The sequence below is a fragment of the Sorex fumeus genome, unplaced genomic scaffold (assembly GCF_029834395.1).
Source record: "Sorex fumeus unplaced genomic scaffold, SorFum_2.1 ptg000037l, whole genome shotgun sequence".
Classification (NCBI taxonomy): Eukaryota; Metazoa; Chordata; class Mammalia; order Eulipotyphla; family Soricidae; genus Sorex; species Sorex fumeus.
This window is the reverse complement of record NW_026606094.1, coordinates 52,841,173-52,860,577: the sequence shown is the minus strand read 5'-3', so window position 1 is coordinate 52,860,577 and position 19,405 is coordinate 52,841,173. Positions and strand designations below refer to the sequence as shown.

At 33.1% G+C, this 19,405-nt stretch overlaps 1 protein-coding gene across 2 annotated transcripts in view; it reads right to left on the bottom strand.

Annotated features, from left to right (window-relative positions):
- The window catches only part of PHF14 (PHD finger protein 14), a 167,474-nt gene that overhangs the window by 29,643 nt on the left and 118,426 nt on the right, over window positions 1–19,405 (bottom strand). Inside the window, exons 17-18 of one of the 2 annotated variants that reach the window (XM_056118060.1) lie at window positions 17,650–17,679; window positions 16,817–16,934 (exon numbers count right to left, since the gene is read on the bottom strand). In XM_056118060.1, coding sequence (XP_055974035.1) covers window positions 16,817–16,934; window positions 17,650–17,679 — 148 coding nt within the window. The remainder of the gene's footprint in view (window positions 1–16,816; window positions 16,935–17,649; window positions 17,680–19,405) is intronic. The other variant, XM_056118061.1, reaches the window with a different exon arrangement.

The following is a 19,405-nucleotide window of genomic DNA, read 5'->3' as shown; positions in this document are numbered from 1 at the left end:
TATTTATGGCACTGTTTATGCAATACTTCAAAAATTACAGTAAGTTTAAAAATTAAAATGTTATATTAACATAATTTTCTTTTCATTTGGGGAGGATTTTCCCATACCATGACATTTGGCAATACTCAGAAGGCTATGTAGTGACAGGGGTTGAATTGGGTCTTTCAAACTATCTCTTTGACCCTTAAAATAAATTTTAAACAATTCTAACAGAAAGAAAAAAAAATGGATATGTGATTCTCAAAGTTTTTAATTTTTTCTTCAATAAAGAAAAAATATTTTATCTTTATTGAAGTGAAAACCATTTCATTTTTCTCCCCTCAGGATACATGAAGCTAAATAGAAATATGAATTAGCTAATGGTCAGGCTTTCAGTTATTGTTCCTTATCTCTATGAGAAAGTACTATTTGTTATTGTCTCCCTTTATAAAACATGGAAATAATGAAGTCAGCTGTCCAGGTTTTTACAGAATAGGCAGACAGCTTGATTCCAACATTTCAAATCTGGTTTCAATTCTTTTCTTTTTCTTACTCCTAACTCTGGGTGGAGCGATAGCACAGCAGTAGGGTGTTTGCCTGCCATGCAGCCGGCCTGGGTTCGATTCCTCCACTCCTCTCAGAGAGCCCGGCAAGCTACCGAGAGTATCTTGCCCGCATGGCAGCGCCTGGCAAGCTACCCATGATGCATTAGATATGCCAAACACAGTAACAATTGTCACAATGGAGACATTACTGGGCCCACTTGAGCAAATCAATGAACAATGGGAGGACAGTGCTACAGTGCTACTCCTGACTCTGCTCAGGGATGATGCCTTTCTAGACTCAGAGGAACCATATGCAATGCGGGCAATGGAATCAAGGTCAGCTGTGTGCAAGGCATGAGCCCAGTCCACTATACTACCTTTCTAGCCCCAATTTTGTTTTCTTGAAGGAGAAAATTAAAGAGTACAGGTACACTTGTATATGTCAGGACTAATTTCTCAGCAAACCCTGAAGAAATAAAGTGGGACATGGATGAGAGGAAGAATCAAAATCAAATTTTGAGACATTAAGTGGAAATATCAAGTGAAGGGGTGGATTTATATTTTAAGTTATAGATATCAACCTGTGTAAAATAAACTTCTGAATGAAAAGCTGGTTTTCAAAACTTAAGCTATAGAAAGGCACTAGTCCCAAGATGATGCCTGAAACTCACTGAAAGATTCCCTATTTTCCACAAAAGAACTCCAAACAAACCTCAATAGTAACAAACTCATGACACAATGTTTATAATTATTTGTTACAAAGTTTCGATCTATCCACCCAATCACTTTGCATTAATACAAACTAGTGGAAAAGTTTGTTCCCCAAACCCAAAGGTCTGTTTCCCGCCACCCCCCCCCAAAGGTCAGTTAACTACATTTATGATGATTTCCTATGGGCTATTATGATCTTTCTGTAGGCATATTCTCTTGTCAGTAAAACACTATATCGACTGATGTAGATTTATAAGATCCTTGAAGGAAAATATTTTATTTCCCTTCAGTATCATGTTGGCTGTTTTGGGCCCACTATTTTCCCAAATACATTTTAGATCAATTATTAATATCCTAAAAAAATCTGCTTGGATTCTGATTAGGACTGAACTGAATCTAAATTTCAAGTTGGAAATAACTGACACCTTGAGCCATCCAAAGTAATTTTTATCTAGCTGACTATTTATCCTTTTGGTTTATTTTACTAGAAATTTTCAGTTTTCTCATATGCATATGTTACACATTTGTTAGATTTGTCATTTTTCTTTCTATAAAGCAATTCTGGTATTCATAGAATTTCAGCAGTGTTGGACAGTCACATGGGGAAAAAAGAGAGAAACTACACACCTAATTACTTTCTGCACCAACTAACTCAAAATGGATCATGTAAAGTGAAAAACTGTAAAACTCCTAGAAATAAAAACCAAAAAAAAAAAAAATAAGATCTAGGTGACCATTGTTTGATGCTGACATTTTAGATACAAAGCCAAATGAATGATTCATGAAAGAATAAAAATTAGTTGGATTTTATTAAAACAGAAAGCATCTACTGTGCAAAAGGTAGTATTCACAGAATGGAATCAATAAGTTGAAAACTGAGAGAAAATACTCTTAAAACACATACTGAATAAGGGACTGACATCTAAAATACAGAAAACACTTTGAAAACTCAACAACCAAACTCACACATATAAAGGCAAACAGAACAAAATGTATCAAAACAGTAATCTAGGAGGAAAAAATATGAAAAGATGTTTATATCATATGTCAACAGACATAAATTAAATAATGAGATAATGTTACAAATCTATGAGAAATGCTAAAAATCTAAAGCATCAACACTATCTGTTGGCAAGGATATGGTACTTTACGAACTCTCCATGTTTGTGAGGAAAGCAAAATTTATGGTCATTGTCAAAGGCAATTTAGTAGACTTAAACAAAAAACTAAACATACCCTTACCATATGATCCAGTGATCATGTTCCTTGGTTATTTTCTAAATGATTTTAAAATTCATTTATATAAGCCTATATACACATTTTTTTACAACTTTAACCACTGCCCACAATTGGAAGCAACCAAGATTGGTTTTATGTAACAAGGTAATTGTACTCTTTCTCACCTTCAATCAATGAAGAGATAGATAGCTGTGATACAATTATACAAATCCAACAATGTGACATTCTGGAAAAGGTTTGACTTTGAGAACAGCAGAAATGCCCTGCCTTTTTGTGAGTGTTTGATTATAAGGTAAAGGAGAGACAAAGAGGAAGGAAGGATGGGAGGAGATAAAGAAAATGAAGAGAGTAGGAGGGAGAGAGAGAACAAGTAGGCAGAGAACAAGGATTTTTAAAGCAGTGAAATTATTTTGGATAATAATGGTGGCTATGTCCATACATTTTCAAAACTCACAGAAGGTCTGACACCAAATAAATTACAATACAAACTATTGAGTATAAAGTAATAGCTCTACTTTCACTCACTCAACTTTCAATAAATGCAAAATTGGCTGCCCAAAGTCTATTGTATATAAATTATTTCTCTTCCAAGGATTTCCCTTTACTGCTTCAAAAATAAAAAAAATGCTACTGAAGTATGGTAACATAAAGAAGAATTAAATTTTTTTAGCTTTAAAGAGAGGCTTAACTGTGCCATTTGTATAATGCACCCACTGTACTATGTGTCAGAATCTATAGATGTCTTTAAAAGCCATATGCAAGTTATCATATCACAAGTTATAGTGCCTTGAATACATATGCCAAAATAAAACAAACATAAGCTTGGGTCCCCAAGTGACTGTGACTACTCTGTTAATAACATGTAATGACATGTTATTTGCATGAGAAATCAACTGTCAACATGTATGAATGTGCAACATATTCTAGTCTAGCCTCTCATTCTTATCAAATCTTTCTTAGATTTTCTGATTTCATTCAAATGACAAACTAGCTAGTTCCTTCCTTCCTTCCTTCCTTCCTTCCTTCCTTCCTTCCTCCCTCCCTCCCTCCCTCCCTCCCTCCCTCCCTCCCTCCCTCCCTTCCTTCCTTTATTAATGAAACACCATGAGGTACAGTTATAGACTTACAAATTTTTGTGCTTGGGTTTCAGTTATACAATGATCAAGTACCCATCCCTCCACCAGCGCCCATCCTCCACCACCACGGGTCCCAGCATCCCTCCCACCCCCCATCCCCCCTATCCCACCCTGCCTCTTTGGCAGGGCATTCCCCCTTGTTCTCTCTCTCCTTTTGGGTCCTGTGGTTTGCAAGAGAGGCACTGAGTGGCAATCATGTTTGGTCTATAGTCTACTTTCAGCATGCTTATCCCACCCTGGGAGGATCTTCCCAAGACCCTTTATTTGGTGCTCTCTTCTCTATCTGAGCTTCCTTTTCCCCTAGCATGTGTGGCTGGCCTCCAAGTCATGGAGCAAAAGCTGAAAGCACTGTCCTAGTTTCTCAATTCCCACACCCCTTATCTACATCTCCTAAGGGCATTTACCACCTCAAATCTAATATGCTATGTATATTATCTGTCTTATCTATCCTACTAGAACATAAATTTCCAAAGACAAGATATGTGCCTGATTAACATAGTATATTTTAAGCACCTAGTATATGGTATACTGAGTATATAGCAAATCATTCGTATACTATACAGACTTATAGTCAATAAAAGGAGGCTTGCATTGCACACACACGCACACACACACACATCTATCTGTACATATATAGATGTGTGTGTGTTTACAGATCCCTTAAGAGAAAAAAGAAATACTCAAATTTTAGGCACCAAAATAGCAAAACAGATAATTTTAGCTTAACTTTTCACACTGAAATAACCAAGTATTCATCTGGAAGAGACAACTTCTGAATTTAGTACAGTATCTCTATTTGAAAGAAATAGACTATTCCCAATAAGTACTCTTGAATGTTAACTGAGTGAACTAGATAGAAATAGAAACTATTCTTATAAAGATACTTTAAAAGTGCTGAGTAGTCATTTTCTTATGTTTCTTATTTTTTTTATATACTTGGGTGTTGGCTTACAGAAATTTAAGTTTTAGATATTGTTTGTTGTTTTAATAGCTGTAGGCAAAATTAGAACCTTCACCAATTCTACTAACAGTAAGCAAAATAAAATTTTATTTAAGTAGTTTTGGGCCTACACCTAGTAAAGGTAAAGGTAAAGGCCCTCCCGTTGATCGTCGATTTGCTCGAGCGGGCCCAGTAACAGTCTCCATTGGAGACTTTGTTGTTACTGTGTCTGGCATATCGAGATACTCTCGGTAGCTTGCCGGGCTCTCCGAGTAGTGCTCAGAATTTACTCTTGGCTCTGAGCTCAGGGGTTATGCAGTTTGGCTACATGGAAGACGAGATGCCTTATCCCCTCTACTATCTCTTTGGTCCCAGAATATAAAAATTTAAAATATAATTAAAAATAAAATAACAAAAAATAAGTAACAGGGCTGCCAAGATCTATTTTAAAATTTAGGAAATATTATGTGTATAATTTTTAAGGAAACATACACAAAAAAATTCTGTTCTGTAATAGTCTGGCAAAAAGACCCTAGCCATAAAAATGTTAATAATAATAACAATACACAGAAAAACCTATGAAATGCCAAATCAAGAGAAGTACAAATGGGAAAGCCCTAGCAATGAGTGATTAGGAATCCATAGAAGGCTGTGGATTCTTAATATTCCAATGTGGAAATTTCTCAGATTGAAGTTGTCTAACTTACTAAGAGATCCTTTGAACTGTTTGAACGACTACTGTCTACACAAAAATAGCACATTTTTATATATTAAGAAGGAGGGCCAGAGAAATAATACAAGGATCAAGGCATTTTTGTCTTGTATACCATACACACCAGACTGAAACCTTGGGGCTCCATATGATCCACCAGGCACTGCTAGGGGTCACTACTGAGCAAAGAGCTAGGAATAGCCGCTGAGCACCCTTTGTTGTGGCCTAATACCAGACCTCTATAAAAGGCTAATAATTCCTAAGGGAAAAATCTTGTGTACTAGATTTATTCAGAAGAGAAGTTCTAACAAAACTTGTTTGATGTTGGGGTGAATGAAAGAGTTAAGTTGCCTTTTATTTGCCTTGAATTCATGAATAAAATGTACTAATAAATGTGCCTTTTATTTGCCTTGAATTCATGAATAAAATGTACTAATAAATGTGTACTACTGTCACTGTCACTGTCCTCCCATTGTTCATCAATTTGCTTGAGCGGGCCCAGTAACGTCTCCATTTTGAGACTTGTTGTTACTGTGTTTGGCATATTGAATACGTCACGGGTAGCTTGCCAGGCTTTGCTGTGCGTGAGAGATACTCTCAGTAGCTTGCCGGACTCTCCGAGAAGGGGCAGAGGAATCGAACCTGGCTCAGCCGGGCTGGCTGTGTGCAAGGCAAACGCCCTACCACTGTGCTATCACTCCAGCCCGTACTAATAAATAAATCAGTAAGATGAAAGATAGATCTTTGAAATACAGGAACCTGGTCAGCCTTTAAATCATTTAATATGGACAACTAATAAAACTATTTCTATGGTATCATTATATATTTTTACCTTTAAAATCACTTGGGAAGAAAGAAGTGGAAAAGAGTAAAATAAACTTTTTTGTTTAAAGCTATTAATTTCAAACTGCAGGCTTTTTTTATATATATATTGCTATGATGAATTAGAAACAACTCTATTTGGGGCTAGGGAGACAGTACAGCAGGTAAGTCAAGACAGGCTCAATACCTAGCACCACATATGGTTCAGGTTTTTTTTTTTTTTTTGGTTTTTGCTTTTTGAGTCACACCCAGCGATGCTCAGGGGTTACTCCTGGCTCTACCCTCAGGAATTACTCTTGGCAGTGCTCGGGGGACCATATGGGATGCTGGGGATTGAACCCAGGTCGGCCGTGTTGTGCAAGGCAAACACTCTACCCATTGTACTATCGCTCCGGCCCCACACATATGATTCTTGAGCACTGCCAGTTGGGGCCCCCAAACTACAATCAAAATAAAAAAAATAAATTAAAAAAACTAAGCCCAAACTTAGTTTTGGTAGGGCAATTCCTGATTTGGAGAAACTCTGTATTGATAAAGAAGAAAAATCTACTTTGGAAATAGTTTGCTTCAAAACGCACTTTCATTAACTCAGGAAAAAAAAAAGAAAATGGGAGAAAGAATAGAAAAAAGAGAAAAGCTGAGGATTTTGGAATAGCTATATCATGAATAAAATTACTTAATAAAATCTTTCTGGTGGAAAGGTGGGGGTGGGGCGTAGAGTCTCTACACTGTCACTGAGTCACAGAGTTAAGGCAGACACATTTTATAGCACTCTGTCATCTTATAATACAATGTCATCGAAAATATCTATTTCATTAATACTCCTAAATCAACCTGAATTGGAAAAAATTAATTAATAAAAACTAGTTAATTGGAATAAATTTTATAGTAAGGGGCACGGAGTGATAGTGGGTCGGGTATTAGCCATGCATGCAGCTGATCTGGGTTCAATTCCTGGCGTTCCATATGGTTCCCCAAACACCCCCAGGGGCAATTCTTGAGTGCAGAGCTAGAAGTAAGCTCAAAGCATTGCCAGGTGACCCCAAAACCAAATAAATAAATACATTTTATAGTTAGTTATTAAGGTACTAATTTTTGTTGTTTGCATAGAGTGTTAATTCTGCAGCATTAAAATTAGACAAAAATTAATTGAGCACATTCATGGCATGATTTAAGTTACCTTTATATCTATGCTTAGGTAGCTAACTCACAAATATGTAGTAATCTAAATTTAGAAATTTTAATTTAAGAACAGAATTTATAGAATATCAATTATCTTTAAAAGTTGAGAAAACAGCAGTCCCTCAAAAACACAAAAGAGAACTGATAAAAATGCTGTGGTACACTCTGAACTTTTCAAAGTGATTCTTAAATTTTTCAGCCTCTATAAACATACTTTAAAGAGTTTTCAAACCAGTGGAGCAGATAATTATTTGTGGTCATCACTGAAGTTACATTTAACAAAAGATTCAACTTAAGTTCAATGAAGATATAACACTACAATATAAATCTTTAAGAACCTTCAAAGGAAACATTAAAATAGATCGTATCTTAGGTGATCAGATTTGGATTTAGCATATAAGTAAAATCTGGAAGTAAAATATATATATATACATACAAAAATACATACAATAATAAAACAAGTTGTTTTAGCATACATACACATACACACACACACATACACTCACACACACATATATGCTAAAACAATTTGTAGAACTCTGAATTTTAAAGGAAACTGGCTGAATTAAGTCACAAGCAGAAATCTAGTACAATAAAAAATTAGTTTTTTACCAGTATCTTTGTCAAATAAATATACAACAATTTTGCAACTTTTTATATGTAATGGTCTCATGTTATGTAGTTAACAAATAATTAACAAAATCACCCCAAAAAAGTCTAAATTACATTACAATCACCATTTTATCCATACAAATAAGGCATTATTTTTGAACAGGGTATTTTCCACCTCACACAGATACACAAGGGCACACACAGGGGTTGGCACACTATATAGCAGAATATTCCCCAACTATCTTTGCAAGGAGACTCAATGTAATGGTTTTAGACTCTTCTACAATGCAGATTGGTTTCAAACTTCATTGTCATCAACCTTAAAAAGTAATATATGATTTAGATAAAATTGTGCTTAGCACTTAATAACAAATTTTTAAATTTTAGATATAGTTCCCTCATTTCTCTCCAAGTACAACAGATTAAATTCTGCTGAATCTATATAAAATATCCACCCTGACAAGTGCCATTAATAGGCACTTATTTCACTGAATCTGTGTATGTGTGTGCGATTGGGGAGTGGCTGAAGCACACCAGATGGTGCATGGGGGATACAACTAAGTCTGTGCTGGGGTTTTTCCCATCAGTACCTGGGGGACCATGTGGTACCATGAAGAGGGGCCTTGAGGAGTTATCTCTGTCCTTATGGTAGGTCTGTCTATGCTCAGTTTATTTAACAATTATCTCCAGGTTTTATTCTCTTGTTTGTCTGACAGATCATTCCTGTTTTGTATTTATTACCAAGGAGGTTTCTTCATAATAAAAAAATTATCTAAATTTTACATTACAAAAAATTTTAAACAATTCAGGACAAAATAAAAACCTGATTTGAGAAGCTCCTGCAATAATAAATAGAAAAAATATTTCAGAAATGATGGTGAGTTTCTAAAATCTGGGCTCTAAAATAAATCTAGGTCTGAGTCATTGTTATACTTAGCTATATAACCTTTAACTTTTTTCAAAACTCTTTTTAGACCTGAACAAAGATTACAAAAACTGGAAATCAATTTAAAGACTGTAGTGAGAATTAAATGGGCTAATAGACTTTAAGTGCTTAGATAAAACTAGGCACATATTGGCACTTAATAAATGTTAATTGCTATTATTGATAATATGATACTTATTACTAAAATGTTCATTTGTTTTACACTTGAAATTACAAAGCATGTATCTATAAAAAGGAATATTACACATTACTTAAAAATCAGATTAGAAAGTATTTAACAACATAGGAAATTGTTATATTGCTATTATTATATGAAAAAAGTAACATGATATGTAATATGACTGCAATTTTTAAGAGCAGGTTGATATGATGCAACCTATGATATTACTTACTATAGCATGAACAGAAATTAGTATTATAATTGCAGGTAACTTAAAATACTTTTATTCTAAAAATATAGCATGTCATAAGACACTTTCACTAGGTCCCAACTACTTAATCTACAATTATTCATCAATCTTAAAAACATTAAGACACTTAAATATATGTGAATAGAAATTTACTTACATGATTTAAAATACATTTCAGAACTCAATTTCACTTTTAAGTTCATACTCTTATTATTTGTACTTTTTCTTTTGTACTTGGATTTAAAGAAATCTAAGTTGTAAATAGAGTACTTCCTTAAATACAATATTTAGGTTTTTAAACAAATAATTCTAAAAACCATGAAATAGTCAACTAAATGTTTAAGAAATCAGAAAGAACAAAGTTATATCAATACACAGAATACATAAATTTCCTTTTTTTTTTGAAGATAGAATTTAAGTATTTCATATTCAGGAGTTTTTTTCATAGCAGTGAGAACAATCCAGTTTATCTTAAATGTTAAGAGACAACTCTTAACATTTCTCTTATTTAAATTTTACATAAATATTGGAATAACAAATTAACATAGTTAATATACTTGACATTCCTTCTGAAATTATACCGGTCTATTACACAACTCAACTTTAATGCTGCAAATGCTAAATTAATTAGGCAAAAACATTCTAGTTTCTTCGTTGCACTTCTGTTATTTTCTTTGTAGCATTGATTTAGAAGCTCCTTCTTGTGGTGCTGAGAGATCATGAGGTGCAGGAGATAGAACTTGGGGCTCATATGTATGCCCAAACCCTTTAAGATACTTCCCTACCCAAAATAACGACTGTTTTAAGAGTTTTGATGGAAAGACCTCTCACCTTAATTACCAAAATATTAGTTGGTGACACTTTTCTCCAAATTATTAAAAAGGCAATCAAAGAAAAATCATCTCAAAACTAAAAGGCAGAACACAAACTTGTTGAGTTTTAAAAAGATAAACAACATGGCACCCTACTGTAGTTTGATTAATTACTTAACTATGATTTAGTTTTTCATCACATACAGTATTCCACAGCATGCTATATATACTCATCAGTCCCACTTGCCATCAAAATAATGGCCTGATCTTCAGTTTGTAATCATCACTTAAAAAGTGATTTAAGTTTTTAATTTATTAATAAGTGGAAAACATTTGTTCAATTTTGGAGGATCTAATCTTGTTCCTTTCCCTGTGAATATGATACTTATATACACAAATATGTCCGTCAGAAGTACTGACAAACTTACTTACTTGGAGGAAAGAAATAATATGTTAAAAAGACCTTACATGAAAGAAATACAATTTGATCAGTAAAGATTCCAATTCAATTGTAAAGAATAATCAAAGGAATTTTGTTTTGCTAAAAATTGTTACTTGATAAAAAGTGTTATCTAGAAATAGGTTTCGGAAACTTGACTGGAAAAGCCAAGTAATCTCTTTAAGCAGATGATGAAAATATATTCTTTTTTTTTTGGGGGGGGGGGAGGTCACATACCCTGCAATACTCACAGATTCCTCCTGACTCTGCCCTCAGGAATTACTTCTGGCAGTGCTCAGGGGACCATATGGGATGCTGGGAATCCGCATGCAAGGCAAGCATTCTACCCACTGTGCTATCTCTCTGGCCCCAACAATTTATTCTTGTTGTTATTCTGTCAATAAAATCAGCACTGTACTGAAATGTTCAGTTTAAGTAGCTTTGTTTTTTACTTTTTAAAAAGTACACTAACAACTATAACTAGAAATCATTAATGAGTATTGAATTCAATAGGCATTAACTCATTTCAAATTATAGCACTCAATTAAGAAACTGAAGACTTAACGTTCATACAAACAATTTTGAATGTAAAACAATGCTAGAGTATCCAGGAACAGTCTGAACTTGGTATATAAGAAGTCTGGGGGCTTTATCTATGATTATTGTAGTCACTACACTAAAAACTATAGGATAACTACACTACAGTTTTAAATATCATATGTTTAAGCTTACAAACCACCATATATTAATTCTAGGGGATTCTAATGTTAATCACAGTATTGACAAATAACTTTTGTCCTGTATTCTGATTTTTATATATCTATATTGATGGACAAATCACACATTATTATGAGTTTTAGCACTTTTATTAAAAATGCTAGTATACTGAACTAAAATTATGTTAAGTTTTAACTAAAAATGACCTCTCTGTCAACCATGCTAAATTCAGAAACTTAAAATTCAACGTGAAGTCAGATAAAATCCCAGAGGTCAAATGAACAGTTAAAAGTTTTTTTATGAGTCACTTATATGCTTCAAATTTAAAAGAACTTTAAAGAATAACTCATTTAAACTTTATATTTTCATAAATCTTAATAAAACATAAAATTCAGACATTCAATTTCCAATAATATCAGATTCAATTAAATGCGCTTGTTTAATGTATTGTGGCAAGATACTCCCTGGAGAGATTATTCTATTCAGTGCCATCAGAGGCAAAATTCTCAATGTTTAACTTGAAATTATTTACAAATGTTTTTCTGTTACAAGTATATAAGTTATAAAATTATAGTTGCTTCATGAAGAAAATTTTGAAAAAAAAATTAAATCCTATTTCCCTTACTCGGATGTTTCTAATACAAATGAATATCAAGAAGTACCACTTGCCTTAGCTGCTATATTCTGCATTTTTATTTTACAAAAATCTATAGGGATTTAGATGAGATTTAATACATATGAATTCAATTTACTACTGTTCCAGAAAAGGAGTATACTAGAAAGATCAAATAAGACTGAACCAAATGGAGGTCTCCAAGCTAAGACAGCTCGTCTGGTAACAGTCAGATAATAAGCTGTCACGTACTCTATGCCTTTTGATAAAAATAGTTTAAGCAAGGATGAAAGCAACAAGTCACTATAAAATGCGTGCTACATATTTAAATCCTCAGTGACACTTTTGACTATGTGTGATTTGGATAAAACACTTTCAAGAGAAATATTTATAACTGTTCATTTAACTAAGCCACAATAAACTATTTTCATTTTGGGTATTTAAGCAGCATTACAGATACACACACACATACACACACACACACACACACACACACACACCACACACACGCGCATATATAAGTGTGTCTCAGGAAAGGACTGAAGAGCAAACCATGTCCCAAACACCCCCCCAAAAAATGTAATAGCAAGTTGATCTAATGTCTTGTATATAATCATCCAAAATATACCAATTTATCTGGGATGGAGCGACAGCACAGCAGGTAGGGTGTTTGCCTTGCATGTGGCCAACCCAGCCAATCCAGGTTCGATTCTTCCACCCCTCTCGGAGAGCCCAGCAAGCTACCAAGAGCATCTCGCCCACAGAACAAAGCCTGGCAAGCTACCCGTGACATATTCTATATGCCAAACATAGTAACAACAAGTCTCACAATGGAGATGTTACTGGGCCTGCTCGAGCAAATTGATGAACAATGGGAGGATAGTGCTACAGTGCTATCAGGAAATCAATCAAAAGAAAAATAGTAAGGGCAAAAGGATCTAGTTTTCTGTTAAGAAATGAAATAATCTATAAAACCATAGATACTATACGTAAATGAAGCTACATAAGAATTATATACATATATCTTCTCTGGCTATTTACAAAGATGGAGAAGCAACATCCTAGTGAGAGTAAACATACATTGTACCCAGAATTTTTTTTTGGAGGGGGTTTCAGGAGAATACCCAATGGTATCGAGGGGCCACTCTTAGCTTTGTGACAAGGAGTCGACTATATGCAGCCTCAGAATTCGAACCAAGGTGTTGGCTGCAGCTACATGCTAGGCAAGCACCTTAAACTTTGTACCATCTCTCCAGCTCTAGCATTCAGATCTTAAGTTCTAAATACCAGCCTCCATTAACAGGAGCCAGTGCTTCATGGAAAAACTTTGGGTGCTGGGAGTGGGATGAAGAGAAGTTCAAGCTGAGACTGGACTGAATTTAGTAAGGAAGTCCTCAAAGATTGAAAAGTGCTCCAACACAACAGATGTCACCTTGAAACGGCAGAAAGCTATGTTCCTAAAGTGGCTTCCATTAGCTAAATTTGAAACATTTTAAATGATTAAAATAAAGATAATAACCAAAATTAAAATAGAAAGTGAAAGACTGATGAGGAATAGAATATTTATTGTAGTTTCTAATTTATTCACTACATGTTATTTACTGAGAATGGGAAGAGAATGGAACAGATCTTCAGATAACTCCTTAGTTAAGTGACTAAGGTTAACATCATTTGTGATTCAAGTTGATTATGTGCTCTTGCAGATTACACACTGCATGACATCTGAAGCATATTTATAAAAAATGCATTAAATGGATCTTATTATAAGATCACAGAAATTAAGATGAAAGATATTCCATAAAACAACTGCCCTGTAATCTTCGAAAGTAGCCAAGGTAATAAAAGCCAAAAACAAAAAAATGAAAAGCAAATTGGACTACCCATATTAAAGACTAAACAAACACTAAAATTACGTGAAATTTGATTCTACATTGGATCCTTTTGGTAAAAAAGAACCCCATGTAACAAATGATGTGGAGCAAATAATATCTGAATGATCTCTTGAGGATTAAATGTTAATAAAGTGTAAATGTTAATTCCTCAATTTTGTTGATTATTTTGAACATGTAGTGTTATAGAAAAGCACAGACATAAAACAGAAGTGTGACACAGATACATTCTGAAAGTTCATACTTGTAGCACTATAGCAATGAATTTGCATCCATTCTAATGAAAATAACTACTTTATCTTTGCTTTTCCTATTAGTAAAATATAAGAACAGGGCAAATGTACCAAGAATTACCTACCAAACAAAATTTTACCAAAGAAAGGAAGGGACAATATAAATAAATATTTGAGGTTTTATTGCTACACCCAGCTGTGCTCAGGGCTAACTCCCGGGCTCTGTGCTCAGAGATCACGCTTGAGGTCTTCAAGGGACCATGTGGGCACCATGGATCATAGCCAGGTGCGAGGCAAGACCTTACCTGCTGCATTATCTTTCAGGCCAACGTATATTTAAACCTGTGTTTAAACTTGGATTTTGTGCTTCTTTTAAGTTCTAGGAAGGTAACAATTTTCTTCACTCATATTTGTAACATACTGCTTTATTAATTTAAAAGCATCTACAATTCATTGACCTCTAGCATATGACTTTATCTCTGTATGTTTTCTTTTTGGACTTATTAGAAACAAGCAAACATCTCTCAGGAGAAAATGTAAACAGAAATATAGTACCTGCTTGCTAGAAAAGGAAGAATACATAAGTAATTAAAACATAAATGATGCAACACAGAATCCAAGCAGATGAATTTCCTTAACTTCAGCTTAATAACTGCATTTTTCATTTATAAAATATAGTCAACAATAACATTGTTTTTTACTGCTGTTTCGGGTTTTGGGCAATGATCGGGGATCGCGCACATCAGCGTTCAGGAGACCGCATACCTTGGTGCTGGGGATCAAACCAGGATCAGCAGGGAACAGGCTAGCACCTTAACTTACATACTATGTCCCCAGATCTATATTAACGTCGTTATGATTAAAATATAAATAATTTCATTGCTATAATCCTTACGGTAAACTGCTTTACTATTCTAACAATTACATACCATATTTTGGGTAGGGATCTAAATATGTTGTTTTTTTGTCTTGATTCAATCACAAGTCCAACTGAATACATCAAACACAATGTTAGTATGCTAATCATCTGCCATGTCAATGAAATTCCATCAAGAACCCAAGAAACACATATCCTCTGGGAGAAGAGGAAAAGTGAACACAGAAATAAATCACTTTCTCCATCTCAATGGCTACTAACACTTTCTATAAAAACAAAATATATACTTCCATCAAATTTGAAACAGCCCCACTGCATTTTCTATATTAATGCCAACACAACTATATGTAACTTAACAAAGTCACTCTGTCTTTGATATAATGCTACATTTTACAATAGGACAGAACTTTTTTGAAAGAGTACATACAAAAGGCAAAGTAATGGCTTCTTCTTCTTTCATCACAAGGAAACTACTAGCAGTACTTGAGGGTCAAGGGCCATACACCGCCATGCTGAGCTAGAGGGAGGAGAATGCCAAGCAAAAGGAGGTAGGGGATGCCAAGCAAAAGTCCTAGGCAATGGCCTGGCCACACATCACTTGCTCAAGTGATACAGTCTATCACTTGAGCCTCATCCCAAGCAGAATAATTCCCTTTAAAAAACACTTTTTTAATTTCCTTGCTAGTTGTTGGATGAAACCCCAAACAACAAAATAAAAATACTCAGGAAAAGTATTTGATACCACAGAGTTTTATAAGGCAACTACTTAAAATTGACCACTATTTTTTTCAGTTAAACACTATTTTTGGAATGTTGATAATATATTTTGCTATTAAATATGCCTTTCTTAAATCTGTGTTTTAATAAAATGACTAGAAAATTAATTATTGCTGTATGATAGTTTCCACTCATGGTCACAAATGCTTTATTATTAATTAAAATGCAACACACTTTAGCAACTTCTATAACTGTTAATATTAAAAATTAATAAATCTGTATGTTTCAAAAACTAGTCTTTTCTATCACAAATGCTTCCTTGAGTTTTCAATCCATAAATGTTTATAGAAGATTTATGTGTTAAGCTACAAGGAAATAATTTTAGTTAATAAAGAATTTTTGGTTCCATGATCAGACAGGAAACTTAGTAACAAGTTTTATTCATTCTAGGGCAAATCCATTCTTAGTGGCAGTAAAGAAAGATGGCATGATATTTATATTACAATAGACTTTTAACTCTTCTTGCTCATTTATGGAAGAAAAATTTGATTAACCCACAGCAGACCTTTGTACAAATGTATATATTTCTGTCAAATGAGTCAAAGCATTAGAAATCTACCTATTCATTTACCCATTTTAAAAGAAACACATTAATCTTAAACTTTAGATTACAAAAATGTAAGATTATGACATAATTTCTTTATTTCCTATATGGAAATAGATAAATAGATAACCTTATTAAAAATCAACTTTACCATGTTATAAACTACTTTTATTAAAGGATAGATATAAAACATACACAACATATTTTAAGATGAGTAATAAATCAAATAAAACTGGATTTTATTAATCACTATTGTTTAATGATTAATACTGAAATATATATCTATTTAAGTATACATAGATATGAGTATATATATTTAATTTGTCAAAATAAATTTCTTAAGACTCAGGGCAGAATTTCCAGCCATCTTTAGCACACCTAAATTTTGATTACAAGAGTATTTAATATACTACAATAGCATAGATTATGCAAAACAACTAAGATGTTTGATAGAGAAAAATTATATAATTGTAACAGAATTTTTTACTTCTTACTTTAAGGATGATAAAATCACCATAGAAATATAATTTTAATGTGCATTATGTGTATTTTAAATGTTGCTCCTTCATATTCCAATTTTCTTTAAAGCCAGGAAGCTGACCTATTGTATGGAAAATCTATCAAAAGGAAAAATAAACAATACTTCTTCTTATAACACCTTCCCCCACTCCCTCAACTTACTTTAGAAGATGAAGAATCACACTCCTGACATATCCATCCGTAGCCCGTTTGTTTTGGAGACTTTTTCAAAGGAGGATCCAAACAGCCAAAATGGTAGCACAGTCTGCATTCATCACACCTGCAGAGTAAACAGATTAATAGTTTGTATATAAATAAGATTAAAGAGAACTTTTCACAGAGTAAATTATTTGTACATTTTAATTTTAATACTAAAAGTCTACATTTGACTCACAAGACTATTAAATTCATGTTTCTGAAAAAGACAAGCTAAACTTGAAATAAATGCTATAGGAAAAACAATAAAATTAACAGTTACTATTAAAATATTCCTCAGAATATGTTGATGACAAAGAATGCATGTATGCAGTCACATGTGGTCAAAATGAACAAACAAATTTCAATATGAACTTCAAAAATCATTTGACCTTCAGGTAAAATAAAATCATTTAATGAGATGCCTATAACTTAAGACTATGAATTCAATGCAATACATAATAGTTTTAGTTTGTTTTTAATCTAAGGAATTCTGTTAGGTTACACTAAACTGTAATTGAATCTATATAAATTATATTTCATGATGCTCTTTCTCCAAGTTAAACTAGATTGTAAATACTTTCTATTATTTACAGCATGCTAATTCAACTAGAGCATATAAATTCCATACCAAAAATTTAATATTATTTTCTCAAAGATAATTTTCCTCAAAATTTAGATATTATTTTCTGATAGGATTTGCTTATTTTAAGACCTCTGAGAACATCTAAAATTTATTAACAAATGTTCTGATAGTTTTTGCCACCTATAATGTACAAAATCTAAGAAAACTATCATACCTATTCTTCGTTTCAGACAATCTCATCCTGCTGACAATGAAGAAAGATCTGTATTATTTCAGTGTTATAAGAAAGTTCTCATCAGTTGGACTTACAAGATCCCATTTTAACAACAAATAACAGAAATGCATAAAACTTATAGAATAGATTATATTCATTTTTAGCTGTTTTTAAATTAAACACTTTTTGCTGAACCAATGTCAGAAAATTTTATATAGTTTCTATTACTGAGTTCAAGCTTTGTTAGGTTGAGAAATCCACTACTAGGAAACAAGGAGGGAAACTTAAAGGACACAGAAACTTGAATAAAGTGCAAAAGTACTCTTCAATAACTTTACTGGATAAAAGTTATTGGGAGAATGATATTGTTATAAAAATATGAAGTGCAACAAATGATTTTTTAGAAACGATCATGAATACGATAAATGTATATTTACAATACAGAAAAAAATTTAAATCATGCTATAATACAAAATGTTTCAAAGATATCTGTGAATAAAGAACTTTAGAAAAGATAATAATTTAGCTAATGTATTCAGGTCCAAAGAAACTAAAAAAATTATATTTCATAAGTTTATGCATTTTCTCTATAACCTTTACGTGTAAAACAACCTTAAGCAATTTTGCCAACCCTTCTTTTAGATTCAGGATATAGCTCTCAAAAACAAAACAAAAAGTTTACTATGATTAACTATAGCTATAGGAAAAACAAAAAGCAGTACTATTTTATTCACTGCTAATATTATAAAAACTACCCAAATACATTAAAAAGTAGCTAAAATGTTCAAAATATGAATTATTCTGACACTTAAAAATAAAACAGAATATATATATGGTTAGCTTCAAATATTAAATAAAGGGACTAAGGGAAAATTAAATCAAAAAGTTTTTTTTTCTGGTGTTGGGGATCTAACTAAGGGCCTCAAGCATACAAACTCTAGAGCTAAATCCCACTCAATTTTTTTTTCATTGTAAGTTATTTAACTTTTCCAGTACTTAATAATTCAATTATATCAGACATACCAGAATATAAGCATTTCCAAGTTTATGACGGTTGAGATAATTAGGAAAACAAAAGTATAGTATTTAAAGCAGGAAAACTAATATTTCAGCCATTTCTCAGGAAATTTAAAAAAAAATCACATTCTTTGCTTGATAAAGAAAATATAAACAGAATTTACTATAGCTATTTTATGTCAGGGTCATCAGTTAATAGCATGAGTACTACATATCTATTGCACACGTGCCTTTGTATTTTATGTGAGTACCATTAATCTGGAGTGATAGCACAGCGGGTAGGGCGTTTGGCTTGCACGGGGTCGACCCGGGTTCGATTCAGCTACTGAGTGCACAGCAGAGTCTGGCAAGCTCCCTGTGGTGTATTCAATATGCCAAAAACAGTAACAAATCTCACAATGGAGATGTTACTGGTGCAGGAGGACAATGCTACAGTACTACCATTAGTCTATTGTTATGTTTGATTTCTTTTATTCAACCTTTGTAGGTTTTCAAGTTTCTTTGCTTGAAAAGTAGCAAGCACTAGTAGCTTACATTGTCAGGATATTTATTTGTCCTAGAAGCATTTCCCCCAGATATTTGCCATGGATTCAGCAGCCAGATCACCAAACTTAGTAAGAATGAGAAAATTTATAGTAAAAGATATAAAAGTGTGAATTTCTACATAGTACATAGATTTAATTCTGGTTTAACTATAATTTATTTGGCTGATTAAAAATTTTTATGTCTTACAAAATTA